The 17397-nt window shown below is 33.1% G+C and overlaps 1 protein-coding gene and 1 non-coding gene across 3 annotated transcripts; both read right to left on the bottom strand.

Moving 5' to 3' along the window:
* Positions 1-347: 347 nt before the first annotated feature.
* Positions 348-8055, bottom strand: LOC107856371 (F-box/LRR-repeat protein At4g14103). 2 transcript variants are annotated; one of them, XM_016701394.2, is made up of 5 exons: positions 7820-8055; positions 3180-4144; positions 2894-3049; positions 2497-2802; positions 348-736 (listed from the first exon to the last, which is right to left on the bottom strand). In XM_016701394.2, exons 1-4 carry the CDS (start codon positions 7836-7838, stop codon positions 2518-2520), a joined length of 1425 nt encoding a protein of 474 aa, XP_016556880.2. In that variant the 5' UTR covers positions 7839-8055; the 3' UTR covers positions 348-736; positions 2497-2517. The 2 variants fall into 2 exon arrangements, with proteins under 2 accessions (XP_016556880.2, XP_047249290.1); XM_047393334.1 differs by lacking the exon at positions 7820-8055 and adding an exon at positions 6438-7797.
* A 5177-nt stretch (positions 8056-13232) lies between these two features.
* On the bottom strand, positions 13233-13303 carry TRNAG-CCC. The gene has a single exon. It is a non-coding gene; the product is annotated as a tRNA-Gly (tRNA).
* Between the last annotated feature and the right edge of the window lie 4094 nt (positions 13304-17397).

Genomic DNA, 17397 nt, shown 5'->3' with positions numbered 1-17397 from the left:
TTTATCCAAATGAATAAAAAAATTCTTAACAACTTGAACAAATATAACAATATTTGTCCAACAAGGTGCGTGTCAGGTTCTATGATCAGGTCAAAAGGTATAACTGATGAACGATAGGTGAATATTCTTACACTATCCTTTGTTGATCTCGAGGGATAGAAAAGGAGGCTAGATTAGCAGAAAGATGGTTATCGGTGTACAAAGAGAAGACATGCCATACTGCTGACAAGTAATTGACAAATAAGACCAATAAAACTCAAACCCTCTGATATACTGCCAAGTGAGAAGAAACATAATGCATAAAAGTTTGAAATATAAAACATATTAAAATTAGCAGACATAGGAACTTGATCAATGCATGCACAACTTTCTTTCCCAAAAAAACCCAAACATTTATACAATATTTTCACCCATCCTTGTTGAATTAAAAATAATCACAAAATCATCTTCAAAGCATCTATGCCTATCTCCCAAAAAATAAAAGACAAAAAGGAGCAAAGATTCCAAAACAAGTGTGCACCTGTTTCACTACAGGCAGATTCCACTACTTCAGAAAGACTTTAGTGACCAAAATACAAAAACAAGTTCCAACTGATTTACAAGAATCTGCAGAAGTCATTACCAAAAACAACCGATCCATGAAGTACACAAGTGTTTCCACAGCATGGTGTTGCACTTGTCAAAAGAAACCAAAAACTCGAAGCAAGTAATCCACATCTAATGCTTGTTGGGGACACTGCATCACATCATATACATACAATAAGAAGATCAATTAGCAACAGTCAATGGCTTGTAAATGCAATATTGCAGCACTACCAAGTGTCTGATAGCGTATCCAATAGTCAACTGATTTCATTTTTAAGCGAGCAGAATACGTTTTGACACATATGAAAGATGAAAAAGGGAACCACTCTAATCTTGCAGCACAAAAGCAGGAATTTGATATCGAAATAGGTAAGTTGCTGCATCAAGAAATGTAAGTGCAACACGAAATTTTTCAAAGTCCAGAAAAAGGGCAGCCCGGTGCACTAAAGCTCCCGCTATGGTGCAAGGTTCGGGGAAGGGCCCCACCACAAGGGTGTATTGTACACAATCTTACCTTGCATTTCTGCCAGAGGTTGTTTCCAAGACTTAAACCCGTGACCAGAAATGGTCACATGGAAGCAACTTTACCGGTTACTCCAAGGCTCTCCTTCAAATTCTTCAAAGTCCAATTTAAATAATATATATAGTTAAGCTAGCTAAAAGACGAGAAAAATCAAATTGACAGGCCCCAAAAGTAGATTTGCATATTGCAGTCACTCTTGCTTTCAACTCTTAGTGATGTTTCCAATCGTAAAAGTCCAAAGAGGTTCTAGTTCAATAATTTCGTGGGGACACTGCTCTATAGAATAAGAAATTCGGTGAATGTACATCCTAACTAGAGAAACTAGATTTTGCAAAGTGATTCCCATTCCCATTTATCAATTTATAATGGTAAAGCCACACATAATCTCACGTGCAGAATTTCAATCAAATTGCCGAAAGATAGAACAAGCAGGTCTGGATATAATTGTCCCGTCAAACCTTAACTCTATTAACATGGTGAGCTTTTGATGCAAGCATTAATGATGCATTTTGCAACTACTATTGCCTTTAAATCCTTGAGGAAAGAAGAAATTCTAAGATGTTTCAAGTCATTAAAGTCCAAAGAGGTTCTAGTTCATGAATTTCTTAGCAACACCGCCTATCAAAATAAGAAACTCTGTGAATGTGAATCCTACCTCCTAAACAGAGAAAACGGGTATTCAACAAGAGATTATCCACTCCCGTTGACCTATTTATAATGATGCTATAATTTAACACATCATCTCATGTGCAGAAGTTCAGTTAAGTAGCTGAAAGATGGAACAAAATTGGGTCTGAATATAATTGTTCAGTCAAACCTTAGCTTTATTAACACGGTGAGCTTTTGGTGCGAGCACATGCAAATCTTTTTATAACATATAAAGAGGCAAATTTCCATTTGGTGGACCATAGATACACAACACTACGAATAAATGAGAGACTATATTTCCACCTGTATAGCAGCTAAAACAAGTATTACAAATGAACTTTGAAATGTAGATTAATAGGACAACATATGTGTAATATGTGATTTCAAGCACTAGCAACTAAGCTAAAATTAATTCCTGGATAAATGTACTTCTATGTTATTCTGAAATTTGGATTACCTTCCTCTTTTTGCATTTCCAACTTATACCTAGGCTCCTTGCCACTTGAAAGTAACTCATATCTAATTCGCGGAAAACTGACCTTCTGACACAGACGGGAAGTTAAGCATTCAGCATGCTTTTTTAAAACTCGTTACTGTATCGAGCAGTCCGATTAAGACACTTAGCTAGTTAATTGAATTATGAACCAAAGCAGAAGGAAAAACAACAGATGCGACAGTTCTCCATAGAAAGAAAAAAGACAAGGAAAACAAACAAGCTTCTTGATGGAAAAGGAACTCACGTGTAAAAGCTCTATTAGGTTTTACATAAACTTGATAGCACAAGACGCTGATCCTCCATTCCGACCCTGCAGTTGATCTTTAACTTCCTTTTGCTTCTTTGGATCCCCAAAAGGTCTCTTTGAACACACTATGTTCAGCTTCTCCAAAACTTTTGCAATTTCCAGCAAATTTCTTAAAAAAGAAATTTCTGAAACATTGCCATGAAAATTGCTGTATTTCAGTGTCTTGAGACTAGACAAGAAACAGGGTGGCACAAATCTCAAGTTCCAGTCATCTTCACAAAGGTGCATGCAGGGGTCAAGTCCCTGAATGGAAAGAAAAATGAAAAATAGAAAAGAACTCATGTGACCTGAAAAGAATTTATAAACACGCCCACACAATGCCAAAGGTATCTACCTCAGAAAAGTGAAGTGATTGCAACTTTGGCAGACATTGGAGCAGTTCCTTCAAGGGTCCAATGGTATGCTTTTCAAGTTCCATACTCAACTCCAAGTGCGTCAAGTTACAAAATATTGGAAGTCGGTCTTTCTCTATATCTTCGATGAAGAGAGACTTTGCCAAGAAACAAGAGGGATCACAGAAAAGGAAAAAAGAAAAGTCATTAGTACAGCATATTTAGACATTCAACATTCTAGACTGTGATGTTGTGTAACTAACTAATTTCCATCTTGTTAGTAATTACCTCAATAGCTCTGCTAGATATTTTCGCAGCGCTAATCTTGTGTAGCCCTCTAAAGAGCTTAACAGCACGAAAAGCTATTTGATTTCGCTTCTCATAGAGAATGGGGATGTGAATTGATGCATTGACTGAGGGGGATAGGTTATACAAACATATCTCATTTGAGAGATAACCACTGTACTTAAGGAAACTAAGATTTGATGCATCAATCTCGATTTCGCAGCCATTTAGATCATCAGTGGAGCCAAAGAAAGGCAAATCATCAATTATCAAAATCTTTAATGAAGAGATTGAAATTGCAACTTGCTTCAAGTTCATCCATTCACAGTCTAATATAGCCAACTCACTAAGCATAGGGCAGCTAGAAAACAGCCTCTGGGTTGAGCTATCATCCCGAAATGTGACAAGACATAAGTGCAAGATTTTAAGGAAAGGGAAAAAAGTACTAGTAGGTAGTTCCAGAACACAATTCATTTCAAGTTTTAGAGAAGTAAGTGTCTTGCTACTGAAAACACATTGAGGCAACATAAAAGGTTCTTCTACAAAAAGACAGAGATCAAGATCTTGAATATTATGCCTAATAACAGCTGAAAGCCATGAACTAACATGCAAGGCACTGAAGCAAACACGGCAGGAAAGGCGAAACTTTTTTAAATTTGATTCTTCTCGAAGTTGAAGAACTCTGTGAACAAAGTCCATGAAACAAGTGACCTTCATCGGATAACCAAAAACCGCACTTGAGTAGAGATATGAGTCATCAAAGTCGATGGAGTCAACACAAATCCAAAGAGTCTTCCACCGTGTTGATAGTATACATGTGCCCACAACATCTCTGGTAGGAAGATATGAAAGAATGTGAAGAAGAATGGAATCAGGTAAATTGCTGATTTTATCTTCTCCGCCTCCAGTGTTATGCACTTCCAAAGCATTCTGCTGTCTGAAGTTCTTAATTGTGTCCCACCTACTCCCTGGGCAGGAAAAAAGAAGTTAGTAGGTTGTTGAACTTGGTAAAAAAGAAGTAGAAATGGGCAAACACCTATGCAAATTGAAGCATGGGATTCTTGTAAGTTGAAAATATGGAAACCAAACTAAGAAAACTTGGGTCTCTAACATCATCAATGAATTACTTAGCGCGATAATCAAAGTATTTACAACTTCATAAAAATATCCAAATCCTAGAAGCAAGACGAATCCATTACCAGCCTATCGCATTAGAAGTTCACTTATGAATCATGCCCTTCAAGTGTAAGTGACTCTCTTCCCCAACAGAAGAAGGAAACAATATGGTTGATACGCGATAATATCGACGTTAAAATAAATCCACTAGGTCATTGTTCGGCCAAACTAAGCAGTAGTTCAATCGTATCAAGACGTCAGCTGAGACAAACACCAGTTTAGCTGAGCTGAGGGCCAAGTCAGACCAAACAATAAGAGAAACGCCAGCCCAACTGAGTTGAAAACAAAACCTCCACACCTTATGCCAGCCTATCAACTGGATAATAATTTTGAGTCTTCGCAATGACAGGTTAAGCTTAAAATGGGTCTGATCCAATTAGATTACCGTGAATATGATCATACCTTGAGCTAACTAAACCCAAGGAGTTATGTCTTGGAAGCAATCAAGGTCCAAGTTACCGTGGAAAAAATTGTTGTATTTGACCAAGTCCAAAGACATTCACAGGCCAAGGATCTAGTTAGTAACTAACTTCCCTGCTGAGACCATCAACTATCCCCATAATATTTGGGCACGATCCACTCATACAAAACTTAAGGAGCAAGTCTAAAAGAATATGAAAAGAAATAGTTAGAGTAGCTTAATTTCCATTTCTAGATCAATAATACATAAAATGATTAACAACTTTTTATAGTAGGTAATTATGCATCCAACACAACACATCCACAATTCTTGTTATCCTTCCTTGTCAATTCAACTCAATGCAGTTTATATTAGCTCATTTACTCTTTTCATGTTATATCCACGTTTTACACAACACATCCACAATTCTTGTTATCCTTGTCAATTCAATTCAATGCAGTTTATATTAGCTCATTTACTCTTTTCATGTTATATCCACGTTTTACATCTTTTAAAGCTTTCCTGAAAGTTCATGCCTTAACGACATCAATTGGTTTCTACGCAAGTTATGCAACTTGTACCTGCTAGTATTTACCATTAAGAGCTTTACTAGAGCCCCACATTGGTTCATGAAATGGATTGGTGTCTCTTTGTGAACTAACTTTTAGGGTGGAGTTAGACCTAAGGTCGATTCTCTTTACATGATACCAAAGCCAGACCCATCACTATTCTTGGTTTACCTAATGTTGGCCTCCTATGTTAGGTTATCCACATGCCTGCACTTGAGTATGAAGTGGTGTTATAGTCAATCCACATTAGTTGAGAGAATGGATTATTTTTATCTCGAACAATCCCCACATCGTGAGCTAGCTTTTTGGAGTTAGGCCAAATATCCATTTCTAATCAAGGAGTAGAGACTTTTCCATGTAGATCATCAAAAATTTTGGGAATCATTAATATGTGATTCGACTGCACAACACAGCAAACTAAGCCCAATGTCTTGGAAACTTTGCCAACAAAAGCTCAAATGTATACCAACAACAACATACCCAATGTAATCCCATATATGGGATCTAGGGTGGATAGAGCATATGTTGACCTTATCTATACCTCGCGGAGGTGGAGGTAGAAAGGTTGTTTTAGATAAAACCTCACCTCAAGTAGCACATAACAAACTAACAAAGTGTTTTGAAAAGGAAAATACTAAAGAAAAGAAGACATAACAAATAATAGAAAAAACATTACATATAATAACAACAATATTCCCAGTGTAACCCCACAAGCGGGGTCTAGGGAAGGTAGAGTTCACACAAAATTTATCCCTACTTTGGAGGTAGAGAGACTATTTCTGATAGATCCTCGACTCGACAAGGGAAACATTACATAGCATTCAAAGAAAAAAAAAAGGAACAACAACAAACTAACATGATAACCGAAGCACAAGAAACAAATACTCCCTCCCTCCACTTTTACTAGTTCATTATACTAAAAATAGATGTCCATTTTTACTTACCCAATTTAAAAAAAATCAAGAGGGAATTTATCACTTAGTTCCTAATATGCCCTTATTATTAACTATAGTCATTTCTCAAAGCATTAAAGGGCAGTCCGATATACTAAAGCTCCTGCTATGTGCGAGGTACGAAAAGGACCTGACCACAATGGTCTATTGTACGCAGTCTCACCTTACATCTCTGCAAAAGGTTTGTTTGCTTGAACCCGTGACCTCCCGATCACATGGCATCAACTTCTAAGACACCTCTCGCTTCTCCAAGCATTGAATTTCCTACTCCCTCTATCCAAAAATACTTGTTCACTATTGACTTGGCACACATAGTTAAGAATCAATAATTAATAAGAGTAATTTTACCATATTATCCTTCAAATATAATTAATTCAATGCTTTGAAAAATATAATGTAAAATGATAGAAATGGATAAATTATCCATCTTTTCAAACTGAACAAGTATTGTTGAACATTTAATTTTAGTATAGTGGACAAGTATTGTTGTATATTGCAAAGATGGATATAATAAAGTTGTCATTCTATTTATTGTTTCTTAAAAAGTGAGTCAAATCAATACTGGACAAGTAAAAGTGAATGGAAAAGAGAAGAACAAGAAACTATGAGACTATTGCTAATACAAAAATAACATACCCAGTATATTCCCGTGGGGTTTGGGGAGGGCAGAGTTTAAGGAGTCAGTAGAAAGGTTGTTTCCGATAGACCCCAGCTTAGGAAAGATAACAAATACTCTGTCCGTTTAAAAAAAATGACCTGCTTTGACTTGACACAAAGTTTAAGAAAATAAAGAAGATTTTTGAATCTTGTTGCCTTAAATTAAAGTTGTGTCAAATATACCAAAATGTCCTTTAATCTTGTGGTCCTAAATATGTCATATGAAAAATTGAAATTAAAGTATTGCCAAAAAACGAAAGAGGTCATTTATTTTTAAACGGACTAAAAAATAAAGTAGGTCTTCTTTTTTAAAGAGAGAGAGTATAACAAAAACATAAAAGCAAACAACAAACAAGGGGCGACACACCGCTAGATAGTAAAGAAAACAAGACAACCACGAAGTACTATAATAAACTTGCTATACAAAATCATAAACATCACCAAAACACCATGAACAAGAGACTACAACACACTACAAGCACCAATACAAACAGAGCACTCTTTCCTACCATTACCAACATACTCCTACCTACTGGCCCTCTAAAAACAAGAGACTATGAGACTATTGCTAATACTACTAAAAATCATATATATACAAAGACGCACCAATACAAACAGAGCACTCTTTCCTATTATTACGAACGCACTCCTACCTACTAGCCCTCTACGAACAAGAGACTATGAGAGTATTGCTAATACTACTAAAAAACGTATATATACAAAGACGCACCAATACCAAAAAAAGTAAGTGTCAATTGAAAACTATAGAAAAATAGTTAAATTATTCACTTTACACGCAAAAAAAAAAAAAGATCATAAAATAAAAAGGCGAATATATTAGATATATGCGAGGATTGTTCGACATAAACGGAAATAAAAATAGCTCACTAGAGATTATAGTTGCCATTTGGTCACAAAATAGTAATGTAACCGCCGGCGTACGGTAACCGGTAACCTCCGTCACCGGCGAAATTGGGTAATCGGTAGAGTACTGAGCACGACAATCCCGACGTTCTGTGTGTTACTGTGTGTGCGCGTGCGTGTAAAGTAGTAATAAATGCTTTACAGTTTTTGAAATGATGGGAAGCACGTGGTTGTCACGTGTGACCCCAAATTGGGTAATGACAGATGGCAAATGGCAAATGTTACTTCGTACACTTGGATGGAAATGGCATGGTGCTTTTGTTATTGGTTTAGTGTTTCAAGAGAATATTTTGAAACTTTTTTTTAAAAAAATCCTGTTTAATGTTAAAATTGGAGTGTTTGAATTTGTGGCTTAAGTTATCCATCGCTCATTAAAGTAATCTCAAAATTTCACTTGACACTTTAAATATTGGATATGTTTCCTTTATTTTTTTGATGTGAGATTGTTTGCTTCCGAACAATTCTCCCCTCAAATCAAGAGGGGAACTTCACATTAATTGCAGTCCACTACTCCGACACATTCAAACCTTGGCTTTGAGATACCATTTTGATGTGAGATTGTTTGCTTTCGAATAATTCTCCCCTCAAATCAAGAGGGGAACTTCACATTAATTGCAGTCCACTACTCCGACACATTCGAACCTTGGCTTTGAGATACCACTTGTCAAGATCGCGTGCAACCTCAATCAAACTCGGCACTAGTATGATATCAAACTCAACTTCACATTAATTGCAGTCCACTACTCCGACACATTCGAACCTTGGCTTTGAGATACCACTTGTCAAGATCGCGTGCAACCTCAATTAAACTCGGCACTAGTATGATATCAAACTCGGCGCTAGTATGATATTGTCCGCTTTGGGCCAACCCCTTACGGATTTGTTTTTGGACACCTCCCAAAAGGTCTCATGCTAGTAGAGTTGAATGACACTTTAAATATAAGATATGTTTACTTTATTTCTCCGATGTGGGATTGTTTGCTTCCCAACATTCAATACATGTACCAAAGTACACAACTTTCCATTCTCATCCTAAAAGTTTTCATCTTTTCAATTTAATGCTAAATTTACCTGGCCTGTGTGGGATTCGATCCTAGCTTTATCCATTTCACAATACACTTCTAAAATTTTAACATTGTAAACTGAAATTTTCATGATAATTTCTATAACTGAAGTTCTACTAACTCTAGTGCAATCATCGGAAACAATGTAAACAAGAAAATCTACTAATCCTAGGTAAAAGTTGTACTTACTGAATTTGGCAAACAACTGATAAGCTCTAAGGGTATTCTTAATTCACCCAAATTTTGATCCATTTAAGCCCTTTCTTTATATGTGACACATGGCATGATATACATTTTTTGTGAATGCGTGAATGAATTCAAACCTATATACTTATTTTCTTCGTCCCAAATTTATCCATCTCAAATTGAGATGGTACGCTGATTAAGAAAAATAATTAATAACATACCTAATTTATTATAATATCCTTATTAAATAATATTTATATTTTAAATTGAAAAAAATTTAATTAATGTAAAAGGATAAAATGTGTAAAAAAAAAAAAAAATTCTCTCTTCTTGATAAATGAAAAAAGATAAGTAAAATGTGAAATTAAATTAAAAAAATTTAAATGGAGGGAGTATATATATTAAAAAACTGCTACTTTTTTCTTTCCTTGAAAGGTGTATTAATTATTGGTTTTTTAATTAAAAAAGCAAACTCCACCAAGCTTTGTCTTCTACACCCACTCTGTGCACTTCTTTTTGTCCTGTATTTTTTTATTTTTTTTAATCTTTGCTATTTTATTTTTGTTCAATCTATTTAAAAGACTAACATTTATAAAGCTACTATAATTAATAACTAAATAAGAAAGAAAAAGAGAAGATTTCTGGATATTGGAGTTAAAATAGTTGATCCACGTTCGTCCATTTATTTTTCCGACATCTCCGAGCAAACATCATCGTTAAATTAAAATGCCAACTCACTAATTTTATGTTAAAGATCATCAGAAAATTCGATAGAATTAACTTGAATCCACTCAAGTTCTCTTCTCCACTAATTTTGAATTAACTCATCAACGTCGGGTTATTTTCCACAAACGTCTCAAGAACCACTTCGCTAAATTACATGCTTTGCTTCGCAATTAATTTTACTAATTTGTTATGTATAATAATTTAAAATAGTTTTTTTTATGTCAAAGTCATCGATAGACACTCAAACTTATTGTCAAAATCCACTTAAACACCTAAACTAAGGCTTGTTCCTATCAGGCCCTTAAACCCCTCGAATTTTGTTTCAATTAGACATTTTTTGCCTATATGGCTGCGCGTGCAGTGTAAACAGAGGAAGCACGTAAATAGTATTTCTTTTTAGTGAATTCCAAATAAAAAAATGCCAAGTGGCATTGAAGGCCCCAAAATTTTTTTTAATAAAACAAAAATAAGATTTTCTTTACTAATTCTTTGATTTGAATATTAATAAACCAATTACAAATTCTTTTTAATAAAATAAAAGCACTGAACCCCCAAAAAAATTAATAAAACAAAATTCTAATAAAAAAGCCTCCAACATATTTCCCAATTCCGACCTTCTTCATCTTCTTCCTCATTCTTTTTTTTTTCTTCTTTAAACGTAATTCTACTGGTCATCAAAAAAAAAAGAAATAATCCATCAAAAAAAAAAAAACTCAAAAATTCACACAAATCTTGAATCCATTCACCACCCAAAACGCTGACTCAACTAAATCCGCGAAATGGTAAACAACCCAAATCGATCCAAAATCACAAAAGTCTCGATAAAATTCATAATCAAAAACTCTAATTCACCAAAAGGGTCATTCAAAAACGCTGGTGACTGATTAAAAATATAAAATGATATTAAATGATACTATTCCCTGGGTATGGTTTAACAACTGCGTTGGGTTGGATCCGTCTGTTGAAGCTCTGTTGATGCATATGTATGTGAATTGTGACCGTTTGGGATGTGCACGTAAGGCGTTTGATAAAATGCGTGAAGTAGATGTGGTTTCTTATCTTAATCTGATCGTCAGAAAAAATGAAGAAAAGCCTTGTGTAGATGTATTAGAAGCCTTTTCTCCATTTTGAAGCATAAAATTAGGAAAATCATTTATGGGTTCATGTAATAGAATAAATTAGAATGGTAGAATTTTGGAGTTAATTTTCCGGCGAGTCTCACTGAAAAATGTCTATTGTGTTGTTGCTCTCGTGTATACGCTGGGGGAGGGGGGTGTCAAGATGACGACGGGTGAGGTGAGGGGTGTTTTTTTTTTTTTCTTTTTTTAATCAATAAATTATTGTTAAATAGATAATTAAATAGGAAAATAGAAAAAACAACAATTTCAAGTAATAATTTTTTAAAAGTTTTATAAGTTTTTTTAATAATTAATTTTTTATTTTTTAAATATTTTTTTAATAATTTATTCATTTTTAAAAAACTTTTATAATTTTTTAAAAAATAATCTATTTCTTATTTTTATTTTTTAAATAATTTATAATTTTTTTCATAATTTATATGCTCAATGCCATTTTTTATTTTCATTTTTTTAAAAAAAATTATAATTTTTATAACAATTAATTTTTTTAAAATATATTTTTTATAATTTATTTCATTTTAAAAACATTTTTATAATTTTTTAAAATAATCAATTTTTTATTTTTATTTTTGAAATAATTTTAGAATTATTTTTTAATAATTTCCTCAATGCCATTTTTATATACTTTTTAAAAATATATATATAATTAATTTTTAATAATTATTGGACCCACAATACCACGTGTCAGCTTCCAATTAGCTTGTTTTGCCACGTCGTCGCGTGTGTGCAACACACATTTTGATCTTTTTGCTGATAGGGAAAAAAATGCCCAATTGGAACAAAATTCGGGGGGTTTAGGGGTCTGATAGGAACAGGCCTTAGTTTAGTGGTCTAAGTGAATTTTCGCAACAAGTTTGAGTGTCTGTCCATGACTTTGACCTTTTTTTTAACTCACTTGACATATGTCGCAATTTAATTCATCAAGTTGCTACGTCATCGCGGGTATAACGCACTCATTTTATATTTTTAGCTCATTGTCAAAAAAATATTTAAGTGGTACAAATTTAGAGGGGTATATGTGTGCAATAGATACACGTCTGAATTGAGGAGTTTAAGTAAAATTTCGAAATAATTTTAATAGGAAGTCAATGACTTAAAGCCTTTTATTTTTTAAAAAAGAATATCAAAGACTTGTGAGGGCAAAAAAAACTACTTGAAAAACTGTTTTTGATTTGAAATAGTTTGTTAAAATTGAAAAACTCATTTCAAAAGCTAACAATCATAGTGTAATCTTTGTGAAAAGAGTTGTTTGGAGTAACATGTAGAAATGTTATTTTCAAAGATCTTGACTTGAGGTAAAGAGGCAATCATGTTTGGAGTGACCTTTTGTTTTTTTGATACAGTTCTCTTCTGTGGGATTTCATAAATGTTTCTTTCTGAAGGTAGTGACGGACCCAGATTTTTTACAAGTGTGTTTAAAATTGCTAAAACTGACTGCTGGATAAATAATTCTAAAAAAGCATCCCTATAGAGAGGTCCGAACGCAGGACATATGTACTAAGGTTTGAACCCGCTACCACTAGGCTAAGGCCTCCTCTTATTTATAGTGAGTTCAATATATAATATATACCTTTTAAATCTGTTAAAACTACTTAAATATAGGTATATATATAGTGTAATTTTTCGATGAAGTGATTTCATATGAACATTACTTGAACGTACGTCGGTTTGCCCCTGTCTGAAGGAGATAATATGTATGCAAGCCTTATCCTAACTTGTGAAGAAGATGATATGTATGAGTCTTATCCTAACTTGTTGCAAAAGATAACAGTTACTAGATAATTTTATCTATCAAGGTTAGAATCGATGGGAAGAAACCACCTAATATTTGTCTCTATTGTGAATTGAATTAAGACCTCATGGTGCTCAATCAAATTTCATTGAACCACTAGGCTACACGATAAATATTTTTCAACAAAAAAAACAAAAGATTTATAGCTAAAGAGTTGTGCATCAAGGAAATCAAACCCAAGAAAGTTGATATGATTAAGAAAAATATTTTTTGACAAAAAAGCCTAAAAAAAGAATTCGACTTAGTTATATTTTCCGACGAAAAAACAAAAGATTGTAGCAGAGAGGAGGTGCGAGGCTACATCCTTGGGTAAATACTTTCCAACAAAAAATTTATAGCTAAAAAGCTTTGCATTCAGGAAATCAAACCCAGGAAAGTTGGTATGATTAAGAAAAATATTTTTCGACGAAAAAACAAAAAATAATTTCTCGACGAAAAAACAAAAAATGTGTGACGAAGGGAAGAGAGCATGCGCATCCGGGGAATCGAACCACGGTCAGTACCGTGGGAGGGTACTATGATACCACTACACCAGATGCGCTTTTATGCTAATGCCATTCTTCTTTCTTTAATTAACATTTAATATTAATGAATTTTTTAAATCATATTTTTAAAACCTCTACCCTCCCCAGACCCCACTAGGTGGGAATACACTGAGTATGTTATTGTTGTTGTTTTAATACCTTTTTTGGCCAAAAGCTTGTCTACATGCAAAGTGACATACTAAGATTTAAAATAGTTTCATATATAACATAGCTATCGAATAATCTAATTACCTACGAGGTAACGTGCAGAAAGATATTTTTTTTTAATGTGAATAATATGATCACCGTTTGAGGTCTGTTTAATTAAAACTATGTTATGATGTCAAACATTCATTCTTATAAAAACAACAAATAAGACAAACAGTAGCCGCATAAATCTAGCTCTCATAACTAGCTTGAGACAATTTCAACAACCAAAAATGCATCATAAATAGTTCAAGAGATCAATATGGGGAGGTTTCACTTTATATGAAAAATAGCTAATTTACAACGGTTAATTACGGATCGTTTGATTGATGGGCTAAGAGATTATAATCTTTAAATAAATTATGAGATTATTCTATTCTATGTTTGATATGATGTTTTACTTTGAGACTAACAATCCCTGTGTATATTTCAAAAATTAAGAAAGTACTTGTAGCCACTTTGATGTCTTATAAAGCAAATGAATGTGCAAGCAACAAAGTAGATTCGTGAACTTTCTTAGATATAAGCAAATGAGGATATCATTTTTTATGTTTTCTATCCGGTGTTCGGTGTCCGTATTGAAGCATCGAATAATCTGGATCACGCATTGCAGGACCCATTAAGGTGGCAGCGCTTCCAACAGAGTTTTCTCCATACTCAAGATCGAGCTCTCGATCTCTGATTAAGGGTGGAGCAACCCCATCAACTGCATCACAATCTATACTGGTGCAAATGAGGATATCATATTCACATGATTCCCCTTCATACTTTTTTCTTTACTTCTTTTCTATTTGGTTCACATGATATTCGATATCTAGATATCGAGGTTTTAATTATTTTTACTTTATGCTTTATAAGACTTATTTTTTAAGAAGATATTCTCTATAACTAATAGATTAAACCATAGTGGTATGTCTTTATTAAGATTTAGGTTCAACCAATGATATGAATCAAAAAAATTACTTATTTAGGAGAATTAAAATATAAAAAGTAAACATATTTAAAATAAATTCAATTCCTACTATAAGTATATAAAACCAATCTTTAATTTTATGAATGTCTTTATAATTAGTATGGGGATTTTTTTTTCCTTTCCAAGTTTTCATGTTTAGCTAGTTAAATAAAATGTTTAAGAATTCTAGAAACTTACTTTTTAAATGAGCTAAAAAAAAAAAACAAGTCTCATGAATATACCAAATTCATCGTCTTGATGTTTCCTCCACCCCCAGAGGCGGATCCACGTGTATAATTGAGGTACATGTGCATCTGTTAATGTCGAAAAAAATTGTATGCCCGCGGCCATCTCCTAAGAAGATGAATGCTACTTGATCATTGAGCTATTACGACTAATTGTTTGAAAGTGTTAAAAGTAAACTTCTTATTATGAAAAAGTAAAGTTATTAGCTTAGAACTCATATTTGTTATTTATATTTTTTTTTCAGTATTGTTCATTTCTTTGACGACCAATTAAATATGATAATATCCCTTAATCAACATTGAAAGTTTTTCTAACGTCTTAAGATAATATTGGTGTACCACAGTAGTATCAAAAGCAATAGGCGTAAAAAAACTTCAAGATCTATTGAGTTTAAGCACAAAGTACAAATAAAACATGAGATTTAATGAAAAAATGCATAAAGAAAGAAAAATTATAAATATATGTCTAGGCCAATAGTCCAAGACTAATAATATAAGCATGAATGATACATATATGAATAATTTTTTATTTTTTTTAATAAAGTGAAATATCAATTGTTTAGTTTTTATCTCTCCAGAAAGCATCATTGACAAGGAAAAACATGTATTAAAAAGGGAGAGTACTCACAAAAATACCTGAAGTTTGACTGGATTGTCAGTTGAGCATATTGAACTTTGCGGGGGTCCTATTACCCGCCTATACTTTTTTAAGTGCAATTAATTCCCCCGAACTTTTTTAAAGTGGAATTAATTGCCCTCCTAAAAAATATACCCAGTTTTAACGTCAGAAGTGTAGTACACGCGCTTTATCTTCTCCATTTTATCATTTTTCAACATTTTTTCACCATTATAACTGTATTAAAGATTGCACAACTCAAATTTATTCTACAAATCAAATTTCAAATTATTTTATTGAGTCAGTTACAAATTCCAAATTGACAATTATATCAAATGGGTTTTCTTTTTTCCTTCATGTGTGACCCATTTTTGTCATTAAAGTTCACATTTTTACGGTTCTTGATGAAGCATTTGACGGTTAGCTTGGTGGGTTTGGAGAGTTCTGAGGGGGTAAGCTTTTGGTAATGGAGAAAACAGGTATATTGAATTGGGTTTGGAGTGTACAGTAAAGGATTCCATTTGAGGTTTGATTCGAGAAATAAGGGAGCAACGACCATTATTTATTACTAATTTTTAAAGTTGTGAAGAATAAATGAGAGAGAATTTGTGTTGCAGAGAGTTTAAATTGGCAGATATATTTTTTGGCGGAGTTCAAAGACAAGTGTGAAATAGAAACCACCAACTAGAAGAATGAAATCTGGGGGTGGACCAATGAAGGAAGAAGGAATGGTGAGTTATACGTTTTCACTGGGATAAGATTATGGGATGGGAATCACTGACACATATTGCCTTATCTGCTTTCAGTTTATGAAACTTGTGTACTCCATTGTTGGAGAGAATAAAGAAGAAGATAGAAGAGAGGAGAGAAGAATGAAAAAATAAATAAAAATTATAAAATTTTAAATAATTATAAAATCAAGGGGTTGTTTGGTTACGCGCTCAATGCGTGTGACTAATACGCAATGTGTCAAGTGGCAGATATATGTCATTAAAATACGAAAAAAGAAAGTTTGGGGGTAATAGGACCCCCGCGAAGTTTAATGCTGAATTGATAATTCGGTCAAACTTCATGTATTTTCGTGGGTATTATCCCTATTAAAAATTAAAACCTAAGCTGCATATTAAGTGAAGCAAGCGCTTAACACATTTTGAATCTTGCACTGATGCACCCACAAATTTTAAATCTTAGGTTCGCCTCTGTCCACATCTCCAATGCGTCCAAGTGCTCCAACCTCCAACCTCCATTCATTATCGATAAATTGAGTATATATAAAGGTAATTAAATATTTATAAATATGTTATTGTAAACTTTATTAATATTGTACATTAGCTTAAATTAATGTAGAGGTCCTTAATCTACTTAGCCATTTGCATTAGAAAATGAACTTTCTTACCACCATAGTACCATACCTACCCCGGCAATGAACGTGATAAACGCGGCCATTTATTAGTCTGGTCCTCAACCCCAAAAGAGTCCAAGGGCTAATTTAATTTGGGAATAATATATAGTATTACGATTACTAATTTTGAAATTAATTATCACTTGATTTCTTTTACTTGTTATATCTTGATTTGATATATTTATTAAGAAAAATAATAAATAATTAAATATTTTATCACAATATTCATATTAAATATTTTTACATTGTATTTTGAAATTAATTATATAAAAAAAATTACGGTAAGGGTAATAGAAAAAATAATTATTTTTTCTTAATACGTAAAAAATGATAAGTAAAAGTAGAAATTCAATAAAAAATTAGTAACAAGTAAAAACAAACGGAGAGAGTATTTCAAAATTAGTCATCTCACACTCAAAAAAAGGATACAAATAACATTATCATCCAGAGATAACTAATCCCAAAATAAGTTCTTTTATAAAATTTATCCCATCCAAATATGAAACACGTATCTTAAAATTAATTCCAAAATTAGCTACTTCTTTCTCTCTCCCGTCAAACTATCCCAATGAGTTGTTTGGCTGAGGCTGCTGAAGAGTTATTCCAAAATAATTAATCTCAAGATTAGTTATATCAAAATTAATTATTTCATTATATATATGAAATAAATAATCTTGATACTAACTAAT

Source organism: Capsicum annuum, chromosome 7 (assembly GCF_002878395.1).
Source record: "Capsicum annuum cultivar UCD-10X-F1 chromosome 7, UCD10Xv1.1, whole genome shotgun sequence".
NCBI classification, from domain to species: Eukaryota; Viridiplantae; Streptophyta; class Magnoliopsida; order Solanales; family Solanaceae; genus Capsicum; species Capsicum annuum.
The sequence above is the reverse complement of the archived record's forward strand: the minus strand, read 5'-3'. Positions and strand labels throughout refer to the sequence as shown.

Bases quoted from the DNA above. Each gene is read 5' to 3' on its own strand.
- LOC107856371 (XM_016701394.2), bottom strand. The intron at 3,050-3,179 runs GTAATTACTAAC...TTCTTGGCAAAG, and splicing joins TATCTAGCAGAGCTATTGAG to TCTCTCTTCATCGAAGATAT. The intron at 2,803-2,893 runs GTAGATACCTTT...CTTTCCATTCAG, and splicing joins AATCACTTCACTTTTCTGAG to GGACTTGACCCCTGCATGCA.